At 35.3% G+C, this 26,008-nt stretch overlaps 1 protein-coding gene across 3 annotated transcripts in view; it reads left to right on the forward strand.

Moving 5' to 3' along the window:
• Positions 1 to 952: 952 nt before the first annotated feature.
• LOC138706214 (uncharacterized) overlaps positions 953 to 26,008 on the forward strand; it is a 195,504-nt gene continuing 170,448 nt past the window's right edge. For 2 of the 3 annotated variants that reach the window (XM_069835248.1, XM_069835249.1), the window contains exon 1: positions 953 to 1,361. In XM_069835248.1, the coding sequence (XP_069691349.1) occupies positions 1,233 to 1,361 (129 nt within the window). In that variant the 5' untranslated portion in view covers positions 953 to 1,232. The remainder of the gene's footprint in view (positions 1,362 to 26,008) is intronic. The other variant, XM_069835247.1, reaches the window with a different exon arrangement.

A 26,008-nucleotide genomic window follows, 5' to 3' on the forward strand; every position in this document is an offset into this window, starting at 1 on the left:
TGTGATTAGCATGGCACAGGGCCACCGCAGAGACATCATAAGACAACGGAGAAACACCCTGTCCCGTGGACGGAAGATAAATTTCTTCCATTGCCCACGCCGGAATTACTAAAATGTATTAAACAATATTACACACTGAACTTCTTCGTATGATCGCTCAATCGCAGCGATATAAAAGAAATCAAAGTCTTAAACAATTCTGAATGCAATTAAATATCAAGCGCCACATAAAAATTTTAGGCGCCACGTCGATCTGGGCCTCCATGAATGTTAAAAATGTTATGTTTTAGTTAACGACGCTCGCAACTGCAAAGGTTATATCAGCGTCACCGGATGTGCCGGAATTTTTTTCCGCAGGAGTTCTTTTACATGCCAGTAAATCTATTGATACTACTGACATGAGCCTGTCGCATTTAAGCACACTTAAATGCCATCGACCTGGCCCGGGATCGAACCCACAACCTTGGGCATAGAAGGCCAGCGCTATACCAACTCGCCAACCAGGTCGACCCTCCAGGATTTGCCTAGCCTTGGTTAACATGGTAAAAGCCCACAGTTTGAACAAACCCAGAACAAACACAAAATAAAGAGCATAATTATATTTATTTAATATGGAAAGGAGATAGATAATCTCAGTTTTTAGAACAAGATTCCGCTGGACTTATAGGTATGAAAGGTTGAAATTAATTAATTATAACACAAATCAATTTTACTTCGTATAAATAATGTATACAATTAGTATAAACGTATAATTAGCGTTTGGAAGAAAGAATGCATTTTTTTCAGTTTTAATAAATTAAGCCCATCATTCTTTTGTTTCATATCAAGGATTTTTTCGACTGCTAAATTCCTGTCTCCAGATGTTGATGTTGTACTATACGGTCGTTCACCCTGGAGCGGCCCCTAGCGGACGAAGCTGGTGGTTGTGGTTACTGGAAAGGAATTCAGTCAGGTAGAACTGGAAATGTGGCAAGGTAGAAGCGGGCAAGGAGGAGTACTTCTTTCAGTCAGCAAAGATGCAGTGAAGTGAACACACGAACCTGTTCTCAACTTATCTGTATTATACGGTTGCGAGTGTTGTGGTGTGTGCAGTGTGGGTATAGGCTTGTGGGGAAGAATAATCATAACGAAGAATAATAAAAGTTGTTTTATAACCTCAGTAGTAAACTGAAATAGTTCGATACACACTTTCCGATCTTGCGTCTGTCGAAGTTCGCATATTAGCAACAACAATGCCTTGTTCTGCAGTTACATTATCTTTGGCGACAATTACCGCAATTGTGGCTGTTGCTTTGTTGGCAATCGCGTTTTCAACGGATAATTGGCTGTACATCGAAGTGAAAAGAGCCCAGATTCATCAGGTGAGGTTAATGTTGCCATTTTTTAAATATATTATAATCAGAGTTCTTTTGTTTTTAATTGCGTGTGAAATATTCAGAAATGTTTATGTACTATAGTCCTATGTGTATTTGCAGTGAATGCAGTTTATTTAAATTGTATTTATTTACATCCTCTTCATATTATACGAGAGTTAATTTTTTTTATAATCCGTGCGGTCATTTCATTCCTTTAATGAAGTACGATTTTATTTATTGTATTCTTAATTCGCATTACGATTTTGTTGAGAATATTTTAATTATAGGACTAAGGCCTGCCTATTCATTGGATAATAATTAACTCAACTTATGTTACGCAGCTTTAAGCTAATAAAACTTTCTTACTCATGTTTTCAACATAAGTATAGCATACCTTGAAAAAGCGCATATTTTTAATAATCTGTCACAAACAAAATAAAATTCTTGTCACAAACGCCATTTCCAAATGTCCTCGGAAATAACCATGGACTTACTCAAAGAGTTTGTAATTACAAACTCTTTGGAATTACTGGAAATAACCTTTACCGCCATCTTGTTTTTTGAACATTGCCCGCGGGGTTTATGTGGTTGTCAACAGCTCAGAAAAGATTTGTTTACAACCTGTTCATGTCAACAAATGAAATTTACCTATTTTGGTGTTATAATTTTACCTCACGGTTAAGTAATCTTAATGTGAAACGAGTGTATAACAAATCGGGGACGTTTCAAACTTTCTTTCCTATATCATGTGTGAAGTTTGGTGAAAGCTTCGCCAATAATGTGAAATTGAAATATTTCACGCTTGATGTAACACTTTATATTCATTTAATGAAAACATTTTATATCATATATACACATTATGTAAATGAAAGGTATAACAATTTTACGCTTTCGTGACGAAAGAAAGTTTTGATTCGATTATCAGAATGACCGTGCCTACGAAGTAATATTTCCTACTGCCGGTTCTCGCTTTCCATACTGAAATCTGATATGACCATCAATAATTCAATCCTGAGAAGTTTATTGCTGTGTGAGCAGAATTGCTAGTGCACTGGCTTTCCATAGTGGAGACCACGAATGAAAGTCCGTGCTATAATAATACAATTTCTGGTGCATGAATGTATACTGGGGCCTGTTTCTCAAAACTCACGCACTAGTAATACTAGTCTGTACAGTAGTAATATTAGTTTATTTTACAAGTCTGTGTTTCTAGAAACTACAAGGGTAAAGTAGTAGTTACCAGTTCACAGACTAGTAATATTGGTCGATTTCACCAGTTCAAAAGTGATTCTGTTTCTCAAAATGCTAATCTAGTTGATTATACTAGTATTTAACAGGAATATTCCTACAAGACTCTAAAGACTGGTGATTTCTATATTATCAGTTACCAGTGGCAATCTTTCTCAGATAATCAAAACAAAATATTGTACCGTAGTTATTTTTTTAATAAATGTGGTTTAGTGATTTCGATTGAAGTAGTAAAGAAGTTGTTGTGAGAAGAGCTAAAACTATATCGAGAAAGAACAATTATTATTGTTTAAATATAATGAACGGTTTAAATAAAGTGCTGAAAAGCTTGGAGAGTTGTTAAATATAGTGGGACCTGCCATAACAAGACAAACAGATAGAAGTCATGCATTATCAGCAAAGCTTCAAATACAAATTGCTCTACAAATCGGGATGTTGATTATTTTCCAATGCCATCTGGTTTTTCTGCCCTAGACCAGCAACACATGCAGATTTTTTTCCTAATAATCTAATACCAATTCATCAACTGCAGTAATTTTTGCTGGCTTTCCTCCTCCACTGCCAGTTCTTCTGACATTGTCAACTTTAGCCTACAAATTAAATACAAAACGACACTAATTTATGAATAGATCAAACGTAAAACTGAAAAAAAAAAAAATAGCGAATTTTTCAAGTCATAAGTGGCATCCATGTCGCCAGTAGAATTACTTGCTACATAATGTGTTCATATTATGATACTGTGAACTTGAATTGGTACTCGCCAAAGTTGCTTTCTTAATGTTGGGCCAGTAAGTGTCCCTAACGTATGCATAATCTTTGTTCTGAAGTATCAGTTCCATAGCCTCACTTATTACAAATTTTTTTGTCCAGTCGTGTACTTTATCTTTTTCGTTATTATGCTTGAAAACGCACCGAATGATATATCCTTTGAGTCATTAATCATATTGAGTGTAGTTAATTTGCTTTCAATTGATGGAATTTCAAGAGAAGAGAGAAGTAAGAACCAAAACACAAACAACTTAGCCTCCTATCCTCAAATACCAATACCTACCAATGGGTATAAACAAATGAACTCAATCAGCTGACTAGTGAAAGAGATCATGTGACTAGTGAAAAATTGTCACAAGTTACTAGACTGGTAAAATAATTTGAGAAACAGAATCTACTAGAACTGGTGAAATATACTCTGGTAACTAGTAACTGGTGAACTACTAAACTAGTATTTTTGAGAAACAGGCCCCTGGAGGTGATTTTCATTGAGTAGGACTACTACCTAACATTGCCTTTGTCACAGGTCCACAATTCTTCTATCAATCGTCTGTAAAATGCAGTAAATTGGTAAGCTGTATTGAGACTGCTGTATCAATATTCAAACCTATGAGATGGGATTTCTTTATGAAAGATAGGAAATTGAATTCGATTATTGATGGGCAGTTGGACGATAGGAACTCCCTCCACTAAATTCGACATCGCTTCTCAACGACTGATTTTACAATTAACGCCATTTTACAAAATATGTTGACGTTAGGTAAAATTTATTCTGTTTCTAGATTCTAAGTTTAATGCAGTTACTACCATCTCCATTTCGGTCTATTTTATGTTGTTTCACAATAGTAGACATGTCATCCATACTTAATAGTTACACCTCTTCTGTTGGAAAATGTTTAGGCTAATATTACCTGTACCGACTGGTAAATCGGTATTGTTTTATTGTTACAGATAACTTAATTTCTCATTTTATCCGTTAGTGCGAAAGGCCTGAGTCACACGGAGATAGTTGACAGGAGTCAAGTGCTTGAAGTCACTAAACTTGACGCCATATTTGTGATCACACGGAGACACTAAACTTGAAACCATGTTCTAAACGTAAAAACGCGCGCTAAATGTTGTATGTTTTAAAGTTTTGTTTACCTTTTTCCGAACCACTTCTACATTTACTTATATTTTGAAAACCTTGTTCCTAAATTAGTTTCGTAACTAGTTTCTGAAATAATTTCCTCTTATTTTTTTATTATTATTATTATTATTATTATTATTATTATTATTATTATTATTATTATTATTATTATTGAAGTATTTCTCGTGCCGTATATTCCACGGGAGTTCGTATATCACATGCATTTCCAAAAATGTTACAATAAAGTCTATATAGCTATTTATTTATATTAATGTTACTATAGGGCCTATATTTATTTTTATTTGTTTATTATGATTTAGGGAAAGTACACAGGATAGATGCCCATCAAAGCACCTACTTCACATAAATAGACATAAACAATTTAACTTATAATTATTGATAATGATTCACATGAGCTGCAGTTATAAAATAGGAATATGCAACTGATTAGCAGTAAAATAAAATAAATGAAAACATGAAAGCATTGTAGCTTATTATGATTGTGTTCATAAGAAATCAGAAATGTAATAAGTCGATAATAAATTGGAGGATAAAATAAGGGGAAAGTTTTATGTTTTTCTTGATCTAGAGATGTTAAATAACAAATTTCTTCTATGTATATTTGGAGGGATATAAAATTGAATTAGTTTGAGTATTTAAGCGAAATCAGTATTATTTTTGTTCATAATTTTCTGAGAAATATTACCGAGTAAGTCATTCTTCTGTCATTCATCGTATGGAAACCAAAAATTTATCTCAATAATCTAGTGGGAAATGGAATGGACAAGGTATTTTGAATATCTTATATTTATAGGAATCTAAGGAATTTATTCTATATCAACTCCATATAATAAACGTTTTTGCGACGAATCCAATCATCTGTGAACTTGCTCCTAACTAGGTATAGGTCTAACCTAAAAAGGGTGGTCGTTTGAATAATTTCGAATTACAAATTCCAGTAATTTGTAAGCAGAATTAATGTGGGGTCTGAAAGTTAAATTAATCTCAAATTCGATTAGCTATTAATTTAAACAAACCATACACGCACACTATCCACAATATCTGCTTGCAGTTTGCTACAAGTTAGCATTCACACGAGGAAAGTGGTGGAGTCATGTTGAGCACGTGACGGGAAAGTGGACACAAAAGTTGGAGAGTGGGGAAACTCAAATTCTGCTTGACCGCCAAGTCACAATTTGGACTATCTCGACCATAACACAGGGGAAAGTCTAAGGAAAGTAGACTTGTTTCAAGCACTTGATTCCTCTGATGTGTAAACCATCCCCGTGTGAATCGGCCTAAACTCACTAAAGGTATTGCAAATTTTGTTTTGTGATAGAAACAAGTTTCAGAACAAAGAGGGGAAAATATATATTAGTTTTTATATAGGCCTAGAAGGAGAAAAGGAACTGGCTACCCTATCCCATTAATCTCCTGGGCTACTTTCCTCATAAGGGGTGCCTTGTTGGTATCATTTGAGAGGTTCAGACCGGTCTTCGAATAGTTCATTAAACAACAACATAGGTCTACGGTAAGCGCCGACTGAGCTACGCCGGTGGCTTGATGCTGTGAATTTGCTTCGTAACCACTGATACAATTTCTTTAAAAGGAATTTAGTTTGAAGGAGAATAATTCACTCAGTGAATCAACAAGATCTGGGATAACTGTTTAATGCAGTTTTCCCACGTCATTTGGAACGGTTGCAGAGTAGAGTTTTCATATCTTATTTTAGCTATCATAAACCAAGCGTGTAATTTTTTAATTCTGAAGAGTATTGAGTATTGAGTATGAAAGGATTAACTTTAAGTTTAATTTGTCGTCTCTCATTGCACGCACATTTAAAAAGATTATTACACATTTACAGCTTAAGAAGTTTCACTTCACTTCTGCCGTGAGCAGGCTACATACTAATTTTTGTGGGAGGAAGAGTTTGGGGAATTTCAAAATAATCTTACTTGAGTATGTTTGAAGTATGTGATAATTGATAATAAGGGTATAGAACATGTGTAACATTTTAATTATTTGGGATGTATGTGTTTTTTAATTTTGAGGAAGATTTAAATTGAAAAATAAATAAGTTTGAGACAGCATGTGGTACAATAGTAAGCATATTAAAGAAAAAAGGACACAATGATGAAATTTTACAAAATAATGGCGGTGCCCATGTTGATGTGTGGATCGGAAAATTGGGACATGAAAAGATCAAACAGAAGAAGGGTGGAAACAGCAGTAATGAAGATTCTACGAACATTTACTGGATATGACAATAAAAATTACATCAGAAATGAAACAATGAGACGGCAGTTAGAAATTTGTAACTCAAAGGAAAAAATAAGTGTAAAGAAGGAAAAATGGTATGAACACATTCTTCGGACGAACTCAACAAGATTAATTTATCAGGCATTAGAATATAATCACAGTCTAGTATATACAGTCACGAAGCTTGAATTGTGAGGGTACTAGGAACAATAGAATGTGCAGGTACAATTTCGCATTGTCTGTAATGAGGCGATAGTAGCGATCCTTAGTGGTTAACAACTATCTATGGATGCACATTTACTACGTATTGAGCTTCGTAACTGTATATACTAGACTGTGGTATAATCCTAAAGGCAATCGGGACATCTGAAGATCTCGTCGCCGATGGCAGAGTGATGAGACGGAACGGGCCTGGCGGCTTACCTTGATGAAAATGAAAGAGATCTATGTAATTAATTTTACACAACTTCCCATGTAGTTCATCGTACATCGCAATTGCTTGTAAAATTCTATTGTTATTTATGAATATCTAAGTTTAAAATTTGTAGTAATATTAAATTGAATTAGTCGTCACTTACAATTATTATTGATATAGGCCTAGTAAATAGATATACTTTCCAAGTAAGCAGTATAATACGTAAGGAAGAAAACCGTTCAAGAGGAAAAATGTTCTATGGACATTAAGTCCTGAATAGAGGAGTTCTCTTTATAGCTGATTGTAAAAGCAGGTAAGGTAATCCTTTACTACAAAGAGCGACCGTTGTGTGGTTGCCCAACTACTAAATCATTTGCGTCGAGGAAGAAATTGTACAAAAGTAAAACTCCTTTTCAAGAAATGGTCCTCGAAGTCGTAGCTGTTTTAGCGCTGCTATAACAAGTCCCAAGAAGAGTCTTAGGCCCAATTGTATAAAACTCTCTGACTAAAGATCAACTTTGATCGAAGATCGAAAAGTGAACCGAGTTCAGACACTTCTTCTATTGTATAAAACTTTTCTGCGATCAATTACCTTGGTTCAAATGCAATCTAAGTTCACGTGAAAAGGATTTGGCAACATCGCATAAACAGGTGAAATATGTGATGCGCGGACCATGTTGTACAAGTTTGTTCAGTGTTACCAATCTAGCGACTTTAACTCTTTTTCAATAACAATTTCTTTTAACTTTTGTATTGCATAAATAGGTGTTTAGCGAACTTTTTAGCACCCCATAGTGACAAAATTTAATCTTTCTTTGCTGATTAATGAGAAATCTTGCGACTTTACAACTACTTTTTGGCGACTTTCCGTACACACTGTTGGAGACACTGGTTTATTTGTGCAATGTAAATAATGGCGGACAATAAGAAGAAGGTTGACTGTTCTCCAAATTGTTATCATGTTATGGTGTTTGATACTGCTAAACATAATAAAGCTTTATAAAACGACAAATTGAAAATTTATGAATGTACCTATCACATCCATTAATAATTAATGGTCGTTATAAACATAATATAATTATAGGTTATATTATTTGATACTGCTGAACACGATAGAGCCTTATAAAATATAAGATTGTTTGTGTATTAAGGCAAGAAATTGAAAATATATATATATATATATATATATATATAAGTGTAACTACCATATCTATTAATATTAATAACAATGGTTATTCTATTTGCACAATCTACCACTCGTATATTTCAAACAGAAAAGAAATAACTGAACTTGGATCATCTAACTTAATCGGAGAAATTTCTTCAGTCAAAGTTGACTTTAGTTGGAGACAAATTAATCTCAGATTAGACTTTATACAACACAAAATTCCAAGTTCAGCTAGAACAAGGATCAATTTAACCTCTGATCTAAGATTAAATGGTTTATACAATCGGCCCTTAGAAAACTATCCGCAAAGATGGTTGTCACACAACTTGTCAACATTATCTAAAACAGTACCCCTACGATATGGAACGTCTTCAGTCGTCAGCGATCTGCAGAGTTGGACCACACTATACCTGTTTTTTTTTTAAATGGGACATGACAAGAGCGTTGCGATAGGAAAAAAACTGAATGTCACATAGCGTGGTAGATCTGTTGCTATGGTAACAACGGTTGAGTTGCCAAACTTACAGTTCCCACGTGGAGAGTGCTTAATAGCTCTCTTGACGACATTTATTGTGCACACAATGTTAGCATTGGTACATTTCGTTTTTGATTCTCTGTCGATTTTTGTATTGTTTTCTTACTTTCGCGTCAATTGTCAATGAATGTTTTAACGTCAGCCATTTTAAAGCGAATTGTAGCTTCCATCAGCTGGCAATATCGGTAGTCCATATTGGCAACATAGCACTGTAGTTCTAAGCTCGACCACTTAACTGTCATGTCCCATCTTAAAAAAAAAGTATAGCTCTTCATACCACAGCTGCGACAGGAAAACCACGTGGACTGTGCGTTTCAGCAGGATGACACTCCACCTCATTAAGGGAAAGAAGTTTCTGATTTTCTGAATAATATTAGACTTCAACTAGTGCGGTTTTGGTGGACCAGACCTCACACTATCCATTTCTATGTTTGAGGTTTTGTGAAGAAAGATGTCTATGCACAGCAACCAAAGGATGTTGGTGATATCAAAGCAAACATTTCTCTCCTCTTTTGAAAGAGTTACCTTGAGTTTTAAAATCACACATGGGAGAGATTAACCTGACAATGTGAATTGTTTTATGTACACAATGGTGGGCAGGTTGAGGTCTATTGTGGTCAAAACTCCCATCCTTTGAAATGTATTTGCATGCTGTTCGAAAAATAAATTATCGTTCTCGTGTTTCAGCGTTTGTTTTCTCAAACTGATCATTCTGCTTATCAAATAATTATACTAAAGATTAATTGCGGATTGACTGACTCGTGATCTCGGCGTAGCTCAGCCATTAGACACGTTTGACTACTGATCGAATCTGCGCTCGGGAATGGGTTCGATTCTCGCTTGGGCTATATTCCTGGTTGGATTTTTCCGAGGTTTTCCCCAACATTAATGCTAATGTCAGGTAATTCCATAGAGAATTCTGACCTCATTTTGTCAAATACCATCACGATTTCAGTATTTCATTGACGCCTAAATAACTGTAGGCCTACTTGGTACATTCTTTAAAAACGGACTAAAATAATAATAAAATTGACTCATCCAGTAGTAGGCCTATAGTAGAAATTATTGTACATACAGATCAAATGCTGAACATTTCTTTTTCAGTAAGAGTTGTTGAAAGTTTCAATTTCTATGAAACTCTCGAAATCTTTTTTTTTTCTTTATAGCACCACAATATTCTCTAGTTTTACTTCTGATAAAGAAAAAAACAAAACAAAAAAATAATAGCAATATCGAAGCATAAACGAACCTTAATTGGCTGCATAGTATTGTTCCCCATTTACGAATGCCGCTTCTTCTTCTTCCTTTAATGTACTAGATTTAATTGCCCGTTTACTGTCTCAATCTATCGTTTCTGCGTACGCCCAAAGAATCTTTCCTCTTGTGGATGATAATTTAGCATTTGGCAAGGAATTCTTTCAGAAGTCATCCTGAGAATATGAGATCACCCAACATTTGATTCTATAATTTTGAATTTTTTCTAAAGTTGCGTCCATTTTTACTTCTTCTAAAATGTAAGGATTTTTCTTATTGTACAATTTTATGTAGCTTGCAGTTTATAGAATTTTAATTGATGCAATCGTTAAAGGGTATACGTACTTCTCGGAAAGAATGTTAGGAAATAGTTTGTGCTTTATCAGTAAGGACAAGTTTGATGTTTAAAAACATCTGTACGTGAAAACAATCGTGTTTTCTTCGAGAGGTATTTCAATAAGTAAGCAGCCTTGAAAATACGCTGAACAATCGTAAACATTGCGGAAATAGCTGCTTTCTCGTATGACACAGTTCGAGCGCTGCCCTTCACAATGGCATCCAAACTACCTTTCAGTCACCAATGAGGGTAAAAACTTCGAATTGTGCTTCATGCATTTCAATGCAGTCTTGTTAAATTTATAAGGTTTTCCGAGACACTGTACAGAGTACAAATTATTATTTTTCAATATTGCTTGCAGTATTGTGAACATACGATGACATGTGACACACAGTTTCTCATTATAAATTTCATCTAGTTGCTAGGAATCAGTGGACCTGTGTTCGATTCCCGACAGAAAAGGGTCTTGTGTTCTTTATTCGTGTTTGATCTGTCTTTTAATCGGTGATTGCTATTGAACCAATGGCAGAGGTTTCATTCCACGCAATCTTGAAGTTGGGTAGAGGCAGAACGCTTCAAACCGCCCAACTTCAAGTCAAGCTTGGAATATGATCTCTGCCATTAGTTGAATAGCAATTATACTTCTCTCCTCCTCTGCCGGCAATGTTTACATCTTCTGTTGGACATTATGGAACGAAATGTAGGTTTTGTCTTTCAAATGAAATGCAACCTGAAGATCACTTGTTCTTTCCGATTTTATTTTATCATCAACTGAACTAATTTCTTCAAACTTCTTATTAATGTCCGATAAGAAAATACGGTACGAGATCCCTCTCTGAGATACATTTTTGTCCGAAATATTAATCCGGCGATGAAGTTTCTACCACATTCATAATGAGTTATTAACATTGCTCAATTGAAGATTTAAAACCATTTTCTCTAACTTGGAAAACGTATAGGCCTGTAAGAAACCAAGGGCCATATTCATAGATATTCTTAGCGCGGGCTTCCGGTGGATGATCAACGAACTAACGTTTTTCGTATTCATAAATCAGTGTTAGCCATATGATATGATATGAATCCTGTACAAGTAATCACTCAATAGCCGGGGCTAATTTAGCACGCTCGTAGCTCGTGCGAGCGATATGATTATGCATAGCAACCCAAGTGATTAATAAATTTCAGTTTATTTTTCAAATCTTAGTTGTATTATAACAAAAGAATAATTTGTTTTAGCACATAACTAAATAGGCCTAATTCCGTTCTTCACACGTTCCATAACCGCTTAGTTCATTTCGACTGTTCAATTTGTTTAGAAATTATATTATATTATGTTAGTTTCTTTATAATAGCTTAATAACTCTATATTTCTTCTGTTTGTGATAAACTGTCTATTCGTATTTTCCTGAACTATCTTGAATCTCTTCTGCCAAGTGGTTCATAGGAAACTGTATATTTTGTCATTCTGACACACCTTCTAAATGCTATAAATGAACTTCACTGGTTAAGAACCAGCGTGTGATACTGTTAAAAGTGAATAATATAATTTTTTCCCCACCTATCCTCGAGGTAGCATATCCCTTTCCCTTAACGAAGCTTTACGTTGTGTACCTACCTCGGTGACACAATAGCCATCTGCTAACCATCTGCTTACGGTGGAAGAAACGGGTTCTCTGCTCATAGTCATTCTTTTTCCACGTTCGAATTTGCTATTCGTGCGGAAGGAACAAGCTCGTTGTAGTAAATGACCAATTTAATTCTTCGTTTCCTCATGAAAGGAATGACTTTATATTTGGTGAAGCAGTGTCACCAACTGTATTTCCATTACTCATGTAGAAGGCTTACACATATTTCATTACGCGGAACGGTCTGACAATTTTTAACTTTGTTATAGTGCGATTATAGTTAGGGTTCTAATGTCTGCAGTATTATCAAAGATTGCTACCACTTTATTAGCAGAAACTATATTTAAAATTCAATGCAGTTGTTGCTCTTCACAAGCTGTATAATACTGTAATGTAATGTATGCTTAGCTATAGTTATCCACGGTAGTCATATGTGCCTTTCTTGCGTGATGATGCGCATTCGACAAACACGATTCCCAACTACGTCACACTCGCATCCAAGCCATGTCTTGCTTGGTATCGATATTTGTGCTAAAACGGTTGAAGTACATATTACCGTGGATCACTGTAGCAGTTCCATAATATAATATAATATATAATATAATATAATATAATATAATATAATATACATAGTGTTCTACCCAAGTGCAGTTTTTCCCTGCAAACCCAACATTCTCCAATCTTTCCCATTTTCTGTCTTTCTCTTAGTCTCACCAGCCACCCTACCCCATTATCTCCTGGCCTAGGTGCCTATTAAGTGGTGCCATGTTGGTATCATTTGTGAGGTTTAGACGTGTTTTCGGTAAACAACTCCTCTTAGTCTCCGCATATGATTCATATTATTATCTAAATGTCCTCCGCGCTGGGGTCCCGTGGGATAAAAATATAATATAATGTCTGTCTGTATGTATGTATATAATAATAATAATAATAATAATAATAATAATAATAATGTTTTATTTTCGCTGGCAGAGTTAAGGCCATAAGGCCTTCTTTTCCACTCAACCACCCTTAATCAATACAATACATATTTAAATTACGAATATTTACACTACACTTAAAAGGTTCTCCAGCAATATTCTTCAGTTAAGTTTTAACGACTAGTAGACTACATATTTATTTAAATTTAGATAAACCTATAAGGTAAAGTAGTAACTTAATGTATGAGCTAATTTAATTCATAGTTCACAATTCATGTTGGAAAATGTTCAGCTAAGCTTCGTGTTAATAACATATATCAAAATATGACTAATTATTATTCAGTCAATCATATTTTGATATATGTTATTAATTTAATTCAATCAATTATAATTAATTTTAGATTTGAGATAGCTAGTAAAATGATGAAAATTATGTATGTATGTATGTATGTATGTATGTATGTATGTATGTATGTATGTATGTATGTATGTATGTATGTATGTATGTATGTATGTATGTATTAACACTCCAATTGGGTGTACAGCCTGTGGCAGTGATCTATAATATACGATAACAACATTACAATAATTACAGCAATAAAAATAAAATAAACGTAAATTTAATTATAACTACAAATAAATAAATGCAATAAACCTAGGACTATAAATAAAAACTATGATATAGTAAACCTAACTTATAAGTACTTCTCTTAAACCTAACTATTATCAACTTAAGTAATTACAAGTCACCTTAATTAATTACATATCAACTTAATTTATTACATATCAACTTAATTACATAACACAACTTAGATAATGACACTGCACCTACAATTAAATTTTCAGTGTAATTTTTTTTAATCTTTCCTTAAATGTGTTGATTTTGAGAGGACCACTCTGAAAGATTGCCGCAGGTAAGCTGTTCCAGTCTACTATTGTGCGGTTAACAAAGGAAAGCCACGTCCGTTCTTTGTTTTCTGCATTTAAACATCATAATATGATCAGCCCTGCCTAAGTATGATGGTGTCACTAACCTAGCACTGATGTCGGCCCATGCTTTGCGTCTCATGCGGTCAGTCTGGTTTTTCGTCGCCTGAATTTGAGAAATTCCCACCCTAAGTCTTTTACTATCTCTTCATCATGTCCCTTTCCCATTTTGACATATTTTGCTACCCTGCGTTGGACCTTTTCTATTGAATCGATTTGGTTTTGTCTGTACGGATCCCAATCTACTGATCCATATTCCATAATTGGACGAACAAGGGTTTTGTAGCTAATTTTTTTGACCTTCGGTTAGCTTTCTTAAGAATACGCATAGAGAAATGTAGTGCTTTCCAGGCTTTTCTTGTAGCCTAGTATTAGTGACTTGTTCCTCCCAATCCAGTTTGAATATATAATATAGGCCTGCATAATTTGAATATATATATATATATATATATATATATATATATATATATAATTTGAATATTTGAATATATAATAACAATAATGCCGTCATTATATTTCAAGGACTAGCTCATTAAGTAGCCTACCTTCGTTTACGTATGGATTGTGGACAGACATTAGATATTCACTTTCAATATAAATATTGCATTTCTTTCATAGAATCACTGCAGGGTTGATTTGAAACCGTAGTCTGGTAGTTGCATCACTCTCAATACAGTCGTGATGTCGAGCCCGCTACCATAGCAACGTCTTCATTGCTGGTAGGAAAATATCGTCTTCTGACCTCTTTTCTTACCAGTAAATGTGGCGGGTGCCCTCTGACACCCGCAGACGTGATCCGCGATGTAAACCGGCCCCCAGCGACTGCGATTCTCAGTCCGTGGGTCGCAGCTTGACGGGAACTCGTTTAGAAACTAGTGGTATGCCTACTTAGGCAAGCCTCGGGAATGTGCAAAGATCAGAATTTTAACAGTCTCGCACACTAGAAATAGTCCAAACATTCGGCCCGTTTATCACGAATGCTTCTTGAACTTTTATATTAATTGTACGTGGGAAGGAATCCGCGCTAACTTAAAAATTTTCTGCTTTCATTCACTGCAAGGGGGCAAATATAATACTGCCAATACTTTGTTTGCATGTTTTAGCGGAGGAAAAAATGCCTTCAGCATTTCTGAAGTGTAAAACCATGGTTCTTGGCATGCTATCGCTAGTAGATCATTCTATTTCTTTTAAATTGTGTTTTCAGATTCTGTTAGAATTCTTGAAGCACGAGTCAAACTGTCTTGAATGTATACCTATGAAATGATTGAAACAAATTACATAGATATATTTTGTATTTATGCACTTTACTATATGGACATGAAGTGGGTCATAAAACGTGACAGAACAAATAGTGATTCTCTGAAAAATCTTTTACCCTCCCCCTCCCCATCTCAAAAAGTTCCGAATTACAGAAAGTACTCTTTCACAATAATTACGACAATTATGAAGAAGATGAAGATATTGAGGAAAGAAGACGGAGGACGAGCAAGAAAGAGAAGAGAGAAGTCATCGAAGAGGAGGATCCTTACAAGTAGAGAAAATGAAAGAGCTCGCAAGAATACATTAATGGAAAAATCAGAAAAGAGAGATTAATAACGGAATTACAATTGGAAATAAAACTAATAGAAAAAAGGGGAAGAAAGAGAAAAGACGTTAGAAGTAGATGAAGAAAAATAAAACTAGGGTAATAACGGAGAAGACAAAAACACAAGTGGACGAAGAATAAGACTAAGAGAATAACAGAAAATAAAAGCAGAAATATACGAAGAAAATAAAACTAAGAGAATAACAAAGAAGGCAAAGGCATGAGTGAACGAACAACAACACTAAGAGAATAACAGAGAAGACAAAGGCAGGAGTGGGTGAAGAAAATGAATCAAAGAGAATAACAGAGAAGACAAAGGCAGGATTGGACGAACAACAATAACAGAGGAGACATAGGCAGGAGTGGACGAACAAGAATAACAGAGGAGACAAAGGCAGGAGTAGACGAACAACAATAACAGAGAAGACAAAGGCAGGAGTGGACGAACAACAATAACAGAGAAGACAAAGGCAGGAGTGGACGAACAACAATAACAGAGGAGACAAAGGCAGGAGTGGACGAACAACAATAACAGAGAAGACAAAGGCAGGAGTGGACGAACAACAATAACAGAGAAGACAAAGGCAGGAGTGGACGAACAAGAATAACAGAGGAGACAAAGGCAGGAGTGGACGAACAACAATAACAGAGGAGACAAAGACAGGAGTGGGCGAACAACAATAACAGAGGAGACAAAGGCAGCAGTGGACGAACAACAATAACAGAGAAGACGAAGACAGGAGTGGACGAACAACAATAACAGAGAAGACAAAAAGGCAGGAGTGGACGAACAACAATAACAGAGAAGACAAAGGCAGGAGTGGACGAACAACAATAACAGAGGAGATAAAGGCAGCAGTGGACGAACAACATTAACAGAGAAGACAAAGGCAGGAGTGGACGAACAACAATAACAGAGAAGACAAAGGCAGGAGTGGACGAACAACAATAACAGAGGAGATAAAGGCAGCAGTGGACGAAAAAATAAAACTAAGAGAATATCGGAGAAAAGTTTGTTAACAAATGGATGCAAAAGACACAAAGATGAGAATGCAAATACAATATAGAGAATAAGATGTTGAAGAAGGGAACGAAGAAGAAAAGGAAGAAGAAAAAGACAATGATAAAAATGATGGTGGGAAGGAGGAGGAGGAGGAGGAGTAGGAAGATGAAATTATAAGAATTTACTGATTGCGAAATGGTTTCGACGAAGAATAGCAGGCGCCATATGTGTAAGTTAAATTTATTCTGTGAAAAACTCTTTTTCATTCCATAGAGACTTGATTATATTTCGCTCAACATATTTCACGGAAAGCGAACTCTGTCTGCCCATCTCCATGATATCGTGCGGTTATTAAAGGCATATTTCTGACCGCACCCTGCTTTGTCACTAGTTTAATTTCATAATCTCGTCCTCCGGCTGCCATAGTAACAAATGCCAGCCGTTATGCGAACCTGTTCTTTTGGACGGTTGCTAAGCAACTTGCGACTCCGTTATGCTTATTTATGTGTTATGGTCATTGCACTAATAGCGCCGCCGGTTTTCCGCCATTTTAGGACTAATTGCCACTTGGTTATTAGGTGGCATATTGACAGTTGAAAGAGTAACTAATTGGAGCGCTTGGATTCCACCTGATGGAATTCATGTGATATGCCAATTAATGTTAAATTGAGCTAATCTATTGCAAATTGAGCATGGCAATGAATGTTGATTGGTAATTAGATAGGGACGCAGAGATGGAATGGTAGTAATGCCCGGATTTATATGCAAAATTCATATTGCTTGTGATATTCAAGAACAACAGAAAGATGGGGTATTCTTCAACAAATGTGATGTCTTCTTTGAGATACTGTATTTCAAACAAAAAAGTTTAATACAATTTTGCTCGTTTGTGTTTCCTTTTCGAGATGAAAATTGTTTTATATGAAACATTTTATAGCGTGTTTTGGGAAAGCCATTGATTGAATTCCAAATACGCCCAGTCAGTTTAAGAGAGTAGTGTATTATGATAATAAATTATTGAAAGAATTTCAGTTTTGTCCCTTATACATGCAGAAATTTTAAAATGTTACATTTGTTCGGAACAAATTTCTGCACATCTGAAGGACAAAACTAAAATTATTTCAATAATTCATTATCATAATACGCTGCTATCTTAAAATGACTGAGCATATTAGGAATTAAATCAATGGCTTTCACAAAACACGCGTTGAAATAGCAGCAAAATTAAGATATCGCATTCTTGATTTTTTCTGAGTTAAATTAGCCTGCCATCAACAGATTTGTGGAAATATATATATATATATATATATATATATATATATATATTTTTTCAAATTGTCGGTTGGTGTATTGTCACAGTCTAGTATATACAGTCACGAAACTCAGTACGTAGTAAATATGCATCCATAGATAGTTGCTAACCACTAGGATCGCTACTATCACCTCATTACAGACAATGAGAAATAGTACAGTACTTGCACAGTCTATTGTTCCTAGTACCCTCATAAACTCAAGCTTCGTGACTCTATATACTAGACTTATTGTTCTCCCTCTGAAACAAATGAAGTTAGATGTACTGCCTGATAATAGATGTACAGTCTTAGACAAAAAAAAAAGACTTTTCTCATACGCTAAGTTCCCTTCGGAAGACTTCGATTGGTTCCGTGAGAGCTTAGATTTACACGTGAAGGAAGTTCTTATGCACAACTCCGATCTGTTTTTCCTTCGTTTTGTTTGTTTGTTACTTTTTCTGTTTATAGGTCGAAGATATAATAAAGGAGTAAATTAAGTGCAAAATAAATATCCATTCCCTAGTCGCATGAATCAGGCGCTGCCCAAAGTGGACTTAGACAAATTTTACACTACAGGAGATCGGTCATTTTTTGTGTCTAAGGCTGTACATATCAGCCAGAACCTCAGAGGTACCATCCTATATGTCAATAATGTTGTCCAACGAGTGTACTTCTGAAAACAGGTTTTGCTTAGTACGGCGACGTTTGAAAAGTTACATTGGAAAATAACAGTCCGCTTAGTGGTGATTCAGCGCGTCAGCTGTCCGAAATAAAATCTCGCGCGACTTACACATTACGTAACACCCTCCATACAAGGTCCAATGAGATCTACAGTAACTGAGTTGTATTACTTTGGAGTTTGTACAATTACAAGGATGAAAGTAAGCGAAGTAGCGTACAGAAATCAGCAACAAAATTTCAGTTGCACAAAAAGATCTATTTTTCAATTACACTTCGTTATTTTTATTGAATTGACAACTTTATCATTTTTTTTACCCGACTCACCAAATATTCGAGAATAATGATACGTGGAATGTAAGCATATGATTGTGTAACTTCTACATTTCCTTGTATTACAACAAATTCTTCACAATCGTGTTTCCATAATAAGACAAATATGTGATTTAACTTGTCTATGTAGATAAGTACCAGCTCCTGACGGCTACTTTCTCCTACCATCGGGATAGAGGGTCGTTGAGTAATCTTCCTGCAACTTTTTCGGACATTTCGCTTTGCACATGTTTGGCATAACATAGGAGGAAGCTTTTGTAATCCGCACTCTGTTTAAAAAAAAAAAAATGTAACTTTAGTTGTTACTGTTTTATTGCAAAGTACTCAACCTATAACAAAGAATTTCTCGGGAAAACATTTTCAGCTGTTTTAAATTAAAAAATCATAGCAAAATTTTTCTAATATATTAGATCGGCCATTGAAATTTTTCGGTGTCATACGAATAAGTATGACGCACGAGACGATAACTGTAATAATACTAATTTGAAGATCTCCCCGAAAAAAGGAATGTAACATCAAATTATTTAAATATGCGATGTAGGTGGAAAAAAAAGTAATTTTAAAGCATTTATTTCTAACAATAAATTATTGAACTCAATGGCTGAATAAACTTTTATTCCTGTTTAGTAAAATGGTTGTGATAGTAAATATAGGCCTAATGAAATAATATGCTCCTGAAATAATTTTCCTTTCTCCTGAAACATGAATTTACAGTTTTGTTGGTTACGTCTTATTCCGGGGAGGTCTTCAAATAAAAGAAGAAATCTGGAAGCAGTTATCAACCGATTTAATCAGATATTAATTAGGTTAGGTTTCTGATTTACAATGCAAATCAACATAAGATAGGTTATGAATGAAATTATGACTTTATTATCACTTAATACTTGATAATGAAAAGATGTGATTTTATATTAGATATTACTGTATGTATTGCCTAGTCAACACGATAATTTAATAAGGATTCAGTGTTCTTCATTGTACTCATGATGCAGGGGTTGGATTATTGGACTGAAGAGAATGCTGTTCCTGTTCATGAAAAAGTGAACAGTAATAAAGTGAAATGCAATTTCCTGCATGCCGTTTAATATAGTGAGGGAATAATGGTATTTCCCAGAAAAATTGCACCAAAGAAGGTATAATTTTCTTTTGTTTCACTGTCTTCTGCGAGATGTATAATGTGGTGAAAAGATGGTTTTAGTTTGCAGCCACAAATACTGTACTCTCAGAATAAAAATCTTTTGATACTGGTGTATTCTAATACGATGTTGTAGCCCTCACTTGTTAAACTTATATAAATTTGATACTTTTGCATTTTAATGGATTGTTGTAGCCCCTCCCCTCACTTGTTACAAATATAACACACGTTAGGTCCAAGATGCAATACTATGAAAACTGGTCATTTGCCTAGAAATTCGTGCTGGACCTATTGCGTGTCATGTTGATAATTTTGCCGAATATTTTATATAACTGGGCGCCATGAAAGAAGCTCCATCACCTCCTATATTATGACCACATTGTCATAGTTACCGAAGGCCGTGAAAAAAGTTGAAAACGCATAGTTCCAGAGCCACTTTCGCATCAAAGAGTCTGTCAAATACACTCATTGCAGTTTTATGCAATATAAATCGTTTTCTTTTCATGGTAATGGAGTAACAATCAAAATTTAACGTCCCAAAGGAAATAAACAAAAGTTATATTTCATTAAATTCGTATTTTGAACCACGTAATTATGTAAACTACTTACCTTTTTAATATTATTAAACTGTAGGTATACTATAGCTCGTTTCATAGAGACGTTTCTAATCCAAGGAACTAACAAAAGAAAAAGAGAGCTGAAAAGGCTTAACGCGCTACGATGGTCAATTATCTTTGCACGCTCGTTGCTCTGGAAACCGCAGAGAGACTGCTGGTCAGGCGAGGATTCATATCACGTGACCTTCATTTGCACTCAACCGACATATTGACCATTCGTATATTGTAGGGTTCGACTTTTATCGATAGTTTAAGGTCGAAATATTATGTTGCAAGTAATTCCACCTTGTTATGGTTCTGTTCTATGCTATTCTGTTACTTACCCTTCCACTTTTTTTAGTAGGTTATTTTACGACGCTTTATCAACATTTTAGGTTATTTAGCGTCTGAATGAGATGGTGGTAATGCCGGTAAAACAACGAACTTATAATATTGTATACAAAGCAGTTTTTGTCATGTCCGCAAAAATTGCCTTGCGTTCGCGGAGAAGTTCGGGTCGGCGAATGTCTCAATAAGTGTCATTTAGATATTGCAGCACTCAAATATTTATTGATCTCAACAGAACTGCGAAACAACGCTGAATATCGCCAATTCGCATTTGTAGAGGTAAGACCATTACTTTTTGGTATGAATTTACAAAAAATTCACACATTAACTAGCAAAAGAATAGTTTCAATTATTTTTTTATTTATTTCACTTGCTATAGCAACAGTATTGAAACAGATGTTTGCCAAAACGAAAACTAATTTTTCTTGATTTTCCAATAATCCAATAGCTAGGGAGGACAGCATGACTCTAGATTTTTATTTAAAGAAACACAAAACAGACAAAGGACAAGCTTCCATGTCATAGGTAGGATTGTAGGCCTACTGTAAATTTTATTCAGCGTGAAAACTATGCAATAATATATGACTCGACACTTGAGAATCATCCTTAGAAATAATTAAATAAAGTAGAAGAAATAAATATAAATAAGTAGATGAATAAATGGCCTAAATTTATAAGTAAATACGTAAGTAAATAAGTAGATAACTAAATAGATAAGTAGAGAAGTAAATAAGTAGATAAATGAACGAATTCATATATGAATAAGAATGGGGGCAAATTAAAGGCATACATAGACAAATTAATTTGGGAGGTTGAAATGATGCTTGCAGAGTTAAAGTTCTCCCCTTCAGAACTAGGTGGATTACGTCACCAACATTGTCATCGCTGTTATTTTCTTCGTGCGCAGTCTTCTCGTTGCTAAGACACCAACTTTTATGAATGACATCAGCGTTGCGAAACTTAGATCACTGTTGCTCCCACGCAATTAGCGTTGTTACGGAGACTGAAAGCCTCTTGGAGATCCTTGAACTGTGAAAATAATGAATTCCAATGAATTAAACATAATGTAAGGATCGTATATTATTCACGGGAGAGAATTTGTCATATATAATCTTGAAAACGGTAACAGTTTTGAGTGCCGAAAATGAGTGACAACATATCTTCATAAAATAAAAAAAAACCGACGGCATTTTTCAATGTGCTATAGAGATTGTGTTTTGTGGCAGCAGGAAACTGAATTTCTTGTCTGTTCCTTACTTGCATTACATAGCTGTCAAGAAAAGTAAAGCTTAAGCTACTGTGTCTTCGATTAATGGCAGAAATTGATTAATGCATGATCTATACATCTGTACACAATGCGTGGTCTTTACATCTGTATACAATGCGTGGCCTTTACATCTGCACACAATGCGCGGTCTCTACATCTGCACACAGTGCGCGGCCTCTAGTAGCGTCGTGCATTACAGGCGCTATGTTCGGTATAAGTTTGTCGAGTATGGTGAAGTTCGATATTCGCCGATGTCCGCTCTGCAGGAGGAGGCCTGTCGTGTTTATTCCAACTTGTTATAAAAATATTCGTTGTCCTCCACTCTCACCCCTTCATGTTTTAACCAAGGTTTAAGCTAGAAAATAAATAATTGTCGCAAAAATGCTCAAATGAAAAATTATACCGGGACATCACTTTATTTTTACTTGCATTTTTATTGTACCTGCGTTTCTGAATGTACTTATCTCCCATCCCTTTCACTAATGTCCTTGCTAACGTCAGCCACACAAACTTACGGCCGCTGTTGCTTGCAGTGAAGTAAGCAGTGTGTTTCAGAAATATGTTGCATTTTCTATAGAGGAGAGAGCTTATATTATTGAAGTTTATTTTCACACAGGTACGGTGCGGAGCATAACTGAATTTATCTGTGTGGACTGAGCACAAGTGAAGATTAGTGTTACCGAAAGTACGGTAGCCTATAATATGGTACGGTAGGCCTACTTAACAACACTATTTAAACAAGAGTTTTGTTTTACTGTTTGTAGATATGAAGGACGATGTTGGAAACTGGAATTACATTATAACCGAATGTGAACAACAGTTTTTTCACGCTTTCCTGATTATATCATTACGGAATATTTTCGTAGAAATGTCATTAATCTGGTAGATAAATTTAGAGAAACTAGGAAGAAAAGTGTAAGACGGCCAACAAAGGTGACAGAAGATGCTGTAGAAGATGATAGAGAAAAGATGCAGCGAATTCCTAATAATTCGGTCAAGAAGTTAGCTGTAGAAATTGGGGTTTCTTACGGAAGTGTTCACAAAATTCTCAGGAAAAAATTAGTTTAGTAATATGGTGAATAAAGTAGACATTGCATAATGAATATAACCCCCTGAAGAGTTGAGTTTGTGAAAAAAAATTGTTACTACTCTACTGTTTTTTGATAAAATACCGTAAAAGTAATGATCAAACTGAAAATCGTAATACTGTATTTCCCTGTAACAAATGATACACTACTTTTCCCTCCTCCTATAGCCAGTAAAATAATTTGTTTACATATTGCACTAGTAACACCAAACTCCTGTAACAGTGTTTCCGAGTATAGCCAGGTTAATGTTAAAAATGTTAGTAAAAATAAAATGATGTCCCTGTACGTGTGCAAATTGCGAAAAGCTTGCGCAGCATTGTAAATAAGTTGTACAGAAAGATAAGACTTACAGAAAATAAATTATGTAATTTGCTACTTGGAGTTTTATTACTTTAAACTCATCTTACCATACTCTAGATATATATAAGTGTTAGACCTATGTTTAGAATCTGTTACTGCTGAATTTACATCACATTAAAATATGTCTATTTTATGAGCACTCCAAATATTGAAAGCATTTGGGAAATCAAATTCTTTACGAGTAGATACTTCAAGATTTATTGTTAGCATAGTGATAACTGTTTTTACTGAAAGGCGGTTTCCAATTTCAGTTTTAATAATGAAGTAATTAAATCCTCGCTCGCAATCTACAGTATGTAATGGAATTGTTGCAGCAGCCTATATAACTAAATTAATGACAGGCAATTGTACATTTAACTTGTTAACATACATGGGATTGTAACAATTCTTTGAAATTCATTCCTGAACATCTATTGCTTTTTTGAATATTGCTCATTCCATTAAAATGCGATTTAAATCCATAAATTCTCTGAAACAAGTTATAGTTCACACACATCTCTGATTTTCTCTATAATCGTTTTCGATTCTGATGGTTTCTCCAGTCCAATGTGGTTGTCACATTTTTTTGCACATTTACATTGAAAGCATGTCGCATTTTTAGAAGTCGAGTATCAAAATGCGACAAATGTGACTGTGACTGTGGCTGAAATCCAGGAATTTTAACCGCTTACGGATTTTAGCACAGATCTTATGATAAGTTCTTCATATGAAATAAAACGAAGTTTGTAATGTCTTGATTGCCTCTCTCATGTTCGAACATTGCAGGACACTAGTCTCTACGGGCCGTATTCATAGACATTCTTAGCGCGGGCTTTCGGTGGATGATCAGTGAACTAACGTTTTTCGTATTCATAAACCAGTGTCAGCGATATGATATGATATGATATGATATGATATGATATGATATGATATGATATGATATGATATGAATCCTGTTTAGCACGCTCGTAGCCCGGGCTAGCGAAATGTCTATGAATAGCACCCTAAGTGTGCACACAGTGCATGGACATCTGCACCAATGCGTGGTCTCTACATCTACACACAATGCATAGTCTCTACATCTACACACAATGCATAGTCTCTACATCTACACACAATGCATAGTCTCTACATTTGCACACAATGCGTGGTCTCTTCAGCTGCACACAATGCATTGCACAAAATGCATGTCTGCTACAAGCTTGCACAAAGAGAAGCGTTCAGACACGCGTGCATACGAATTTTCTTTCGGTATCCTTATACTGGCATTATGCCACTAAGGTCGTCTGTGACCGAGTCTGGGTAGACTGTATAGTTTGTAAGTGTCGTGGAATGGAGAGAGAACTGTCTACAGACCAATTTGTTCGGCCTGTCACAGTTGGAAGCTGTTGCCACGTAAATCGTAAGCGACTGTCACCTGTTTCCGAGGTCTGTGAACCCAGGAGCAATTGATCAGATTTCTCGCCGACCTCTTCTTCGCGTAGTGGGTCATGAGGTCATGTCTCTTTGGGATTGAGGTTGAGCTACAGGGTGCCCGCTATGAAAGTGTCCGTGAATATACATAAGTCACTGGTAAACCCCTGCTCAGTTGCGGTTTAGGTGTATTTGATAGACTACTTAATTTCATGAATGTGTTATATGGGTTGAGTCAGTTGCAAAGTGGAGATCATAACTCGACGAGATCAAATCTAGTAACCGTTGGACAAGGGCGATGTTACGGTATCTCCATCTGAAATCATAACAATCATGTAACCAAACTTACAATCATGCTATGAAGTAAATGCTATTTTATATCACCACTTACGTAACTAAGACCATAACCATTAATTCTTAACTTATCAGACAGCGGATTTTGGGTCCCGATACTGAGGTCATTGAACGCAATTCCAATAATGGATCTAACCCCAAATAACAAAGCCACTTCTCCCCCTCCAGTCTGCTGAACGAGAAGCTGGCTAAATAACTTCGTTAATCTCGTAGCTGCGACAGTAATTCTGTAGAAACTATTTCTCAGGACCAAATATTTTAGGATGGGACGAACTACAGTCGTTGAAACCGTTAAGACATTTTCAATAATATTTTATTTGTTATCGTCATTACTTGATCCCATTTTTCATTTTGGTTATTGGAATCTGCAGGGAATAGTTCAGGGATTATGGTGACAGGTTTGAAACATTTTCATAAAAAGTATTGAATTTATTATACAGGGCTTTCATTTCAAAACTTCCCAGTCTAAATAACTAATTATTTAAATCTAATTCAATTTAAACAAAAAAACATGTCAATTTAGATATTGAGGGGAAAGTCTGAAACCAGGCTTAATTGCATTTTAGATTTCACCCCA

This window comes from Periplaneta americana, chromosome 9 (assembly GCF_040183065.1).
Source record: "Periplaneta americana isolate PAMFEO1 chromosome 9, P.americana_PAMFEO1_priV1, whole genome shotgun sequence".
Lineage (NCBI taxonomy): Eukaryota > Metazoa > Arthropoda > Insecta > Blattodea > Blattidae > Periplaneta > Periplaneta americana.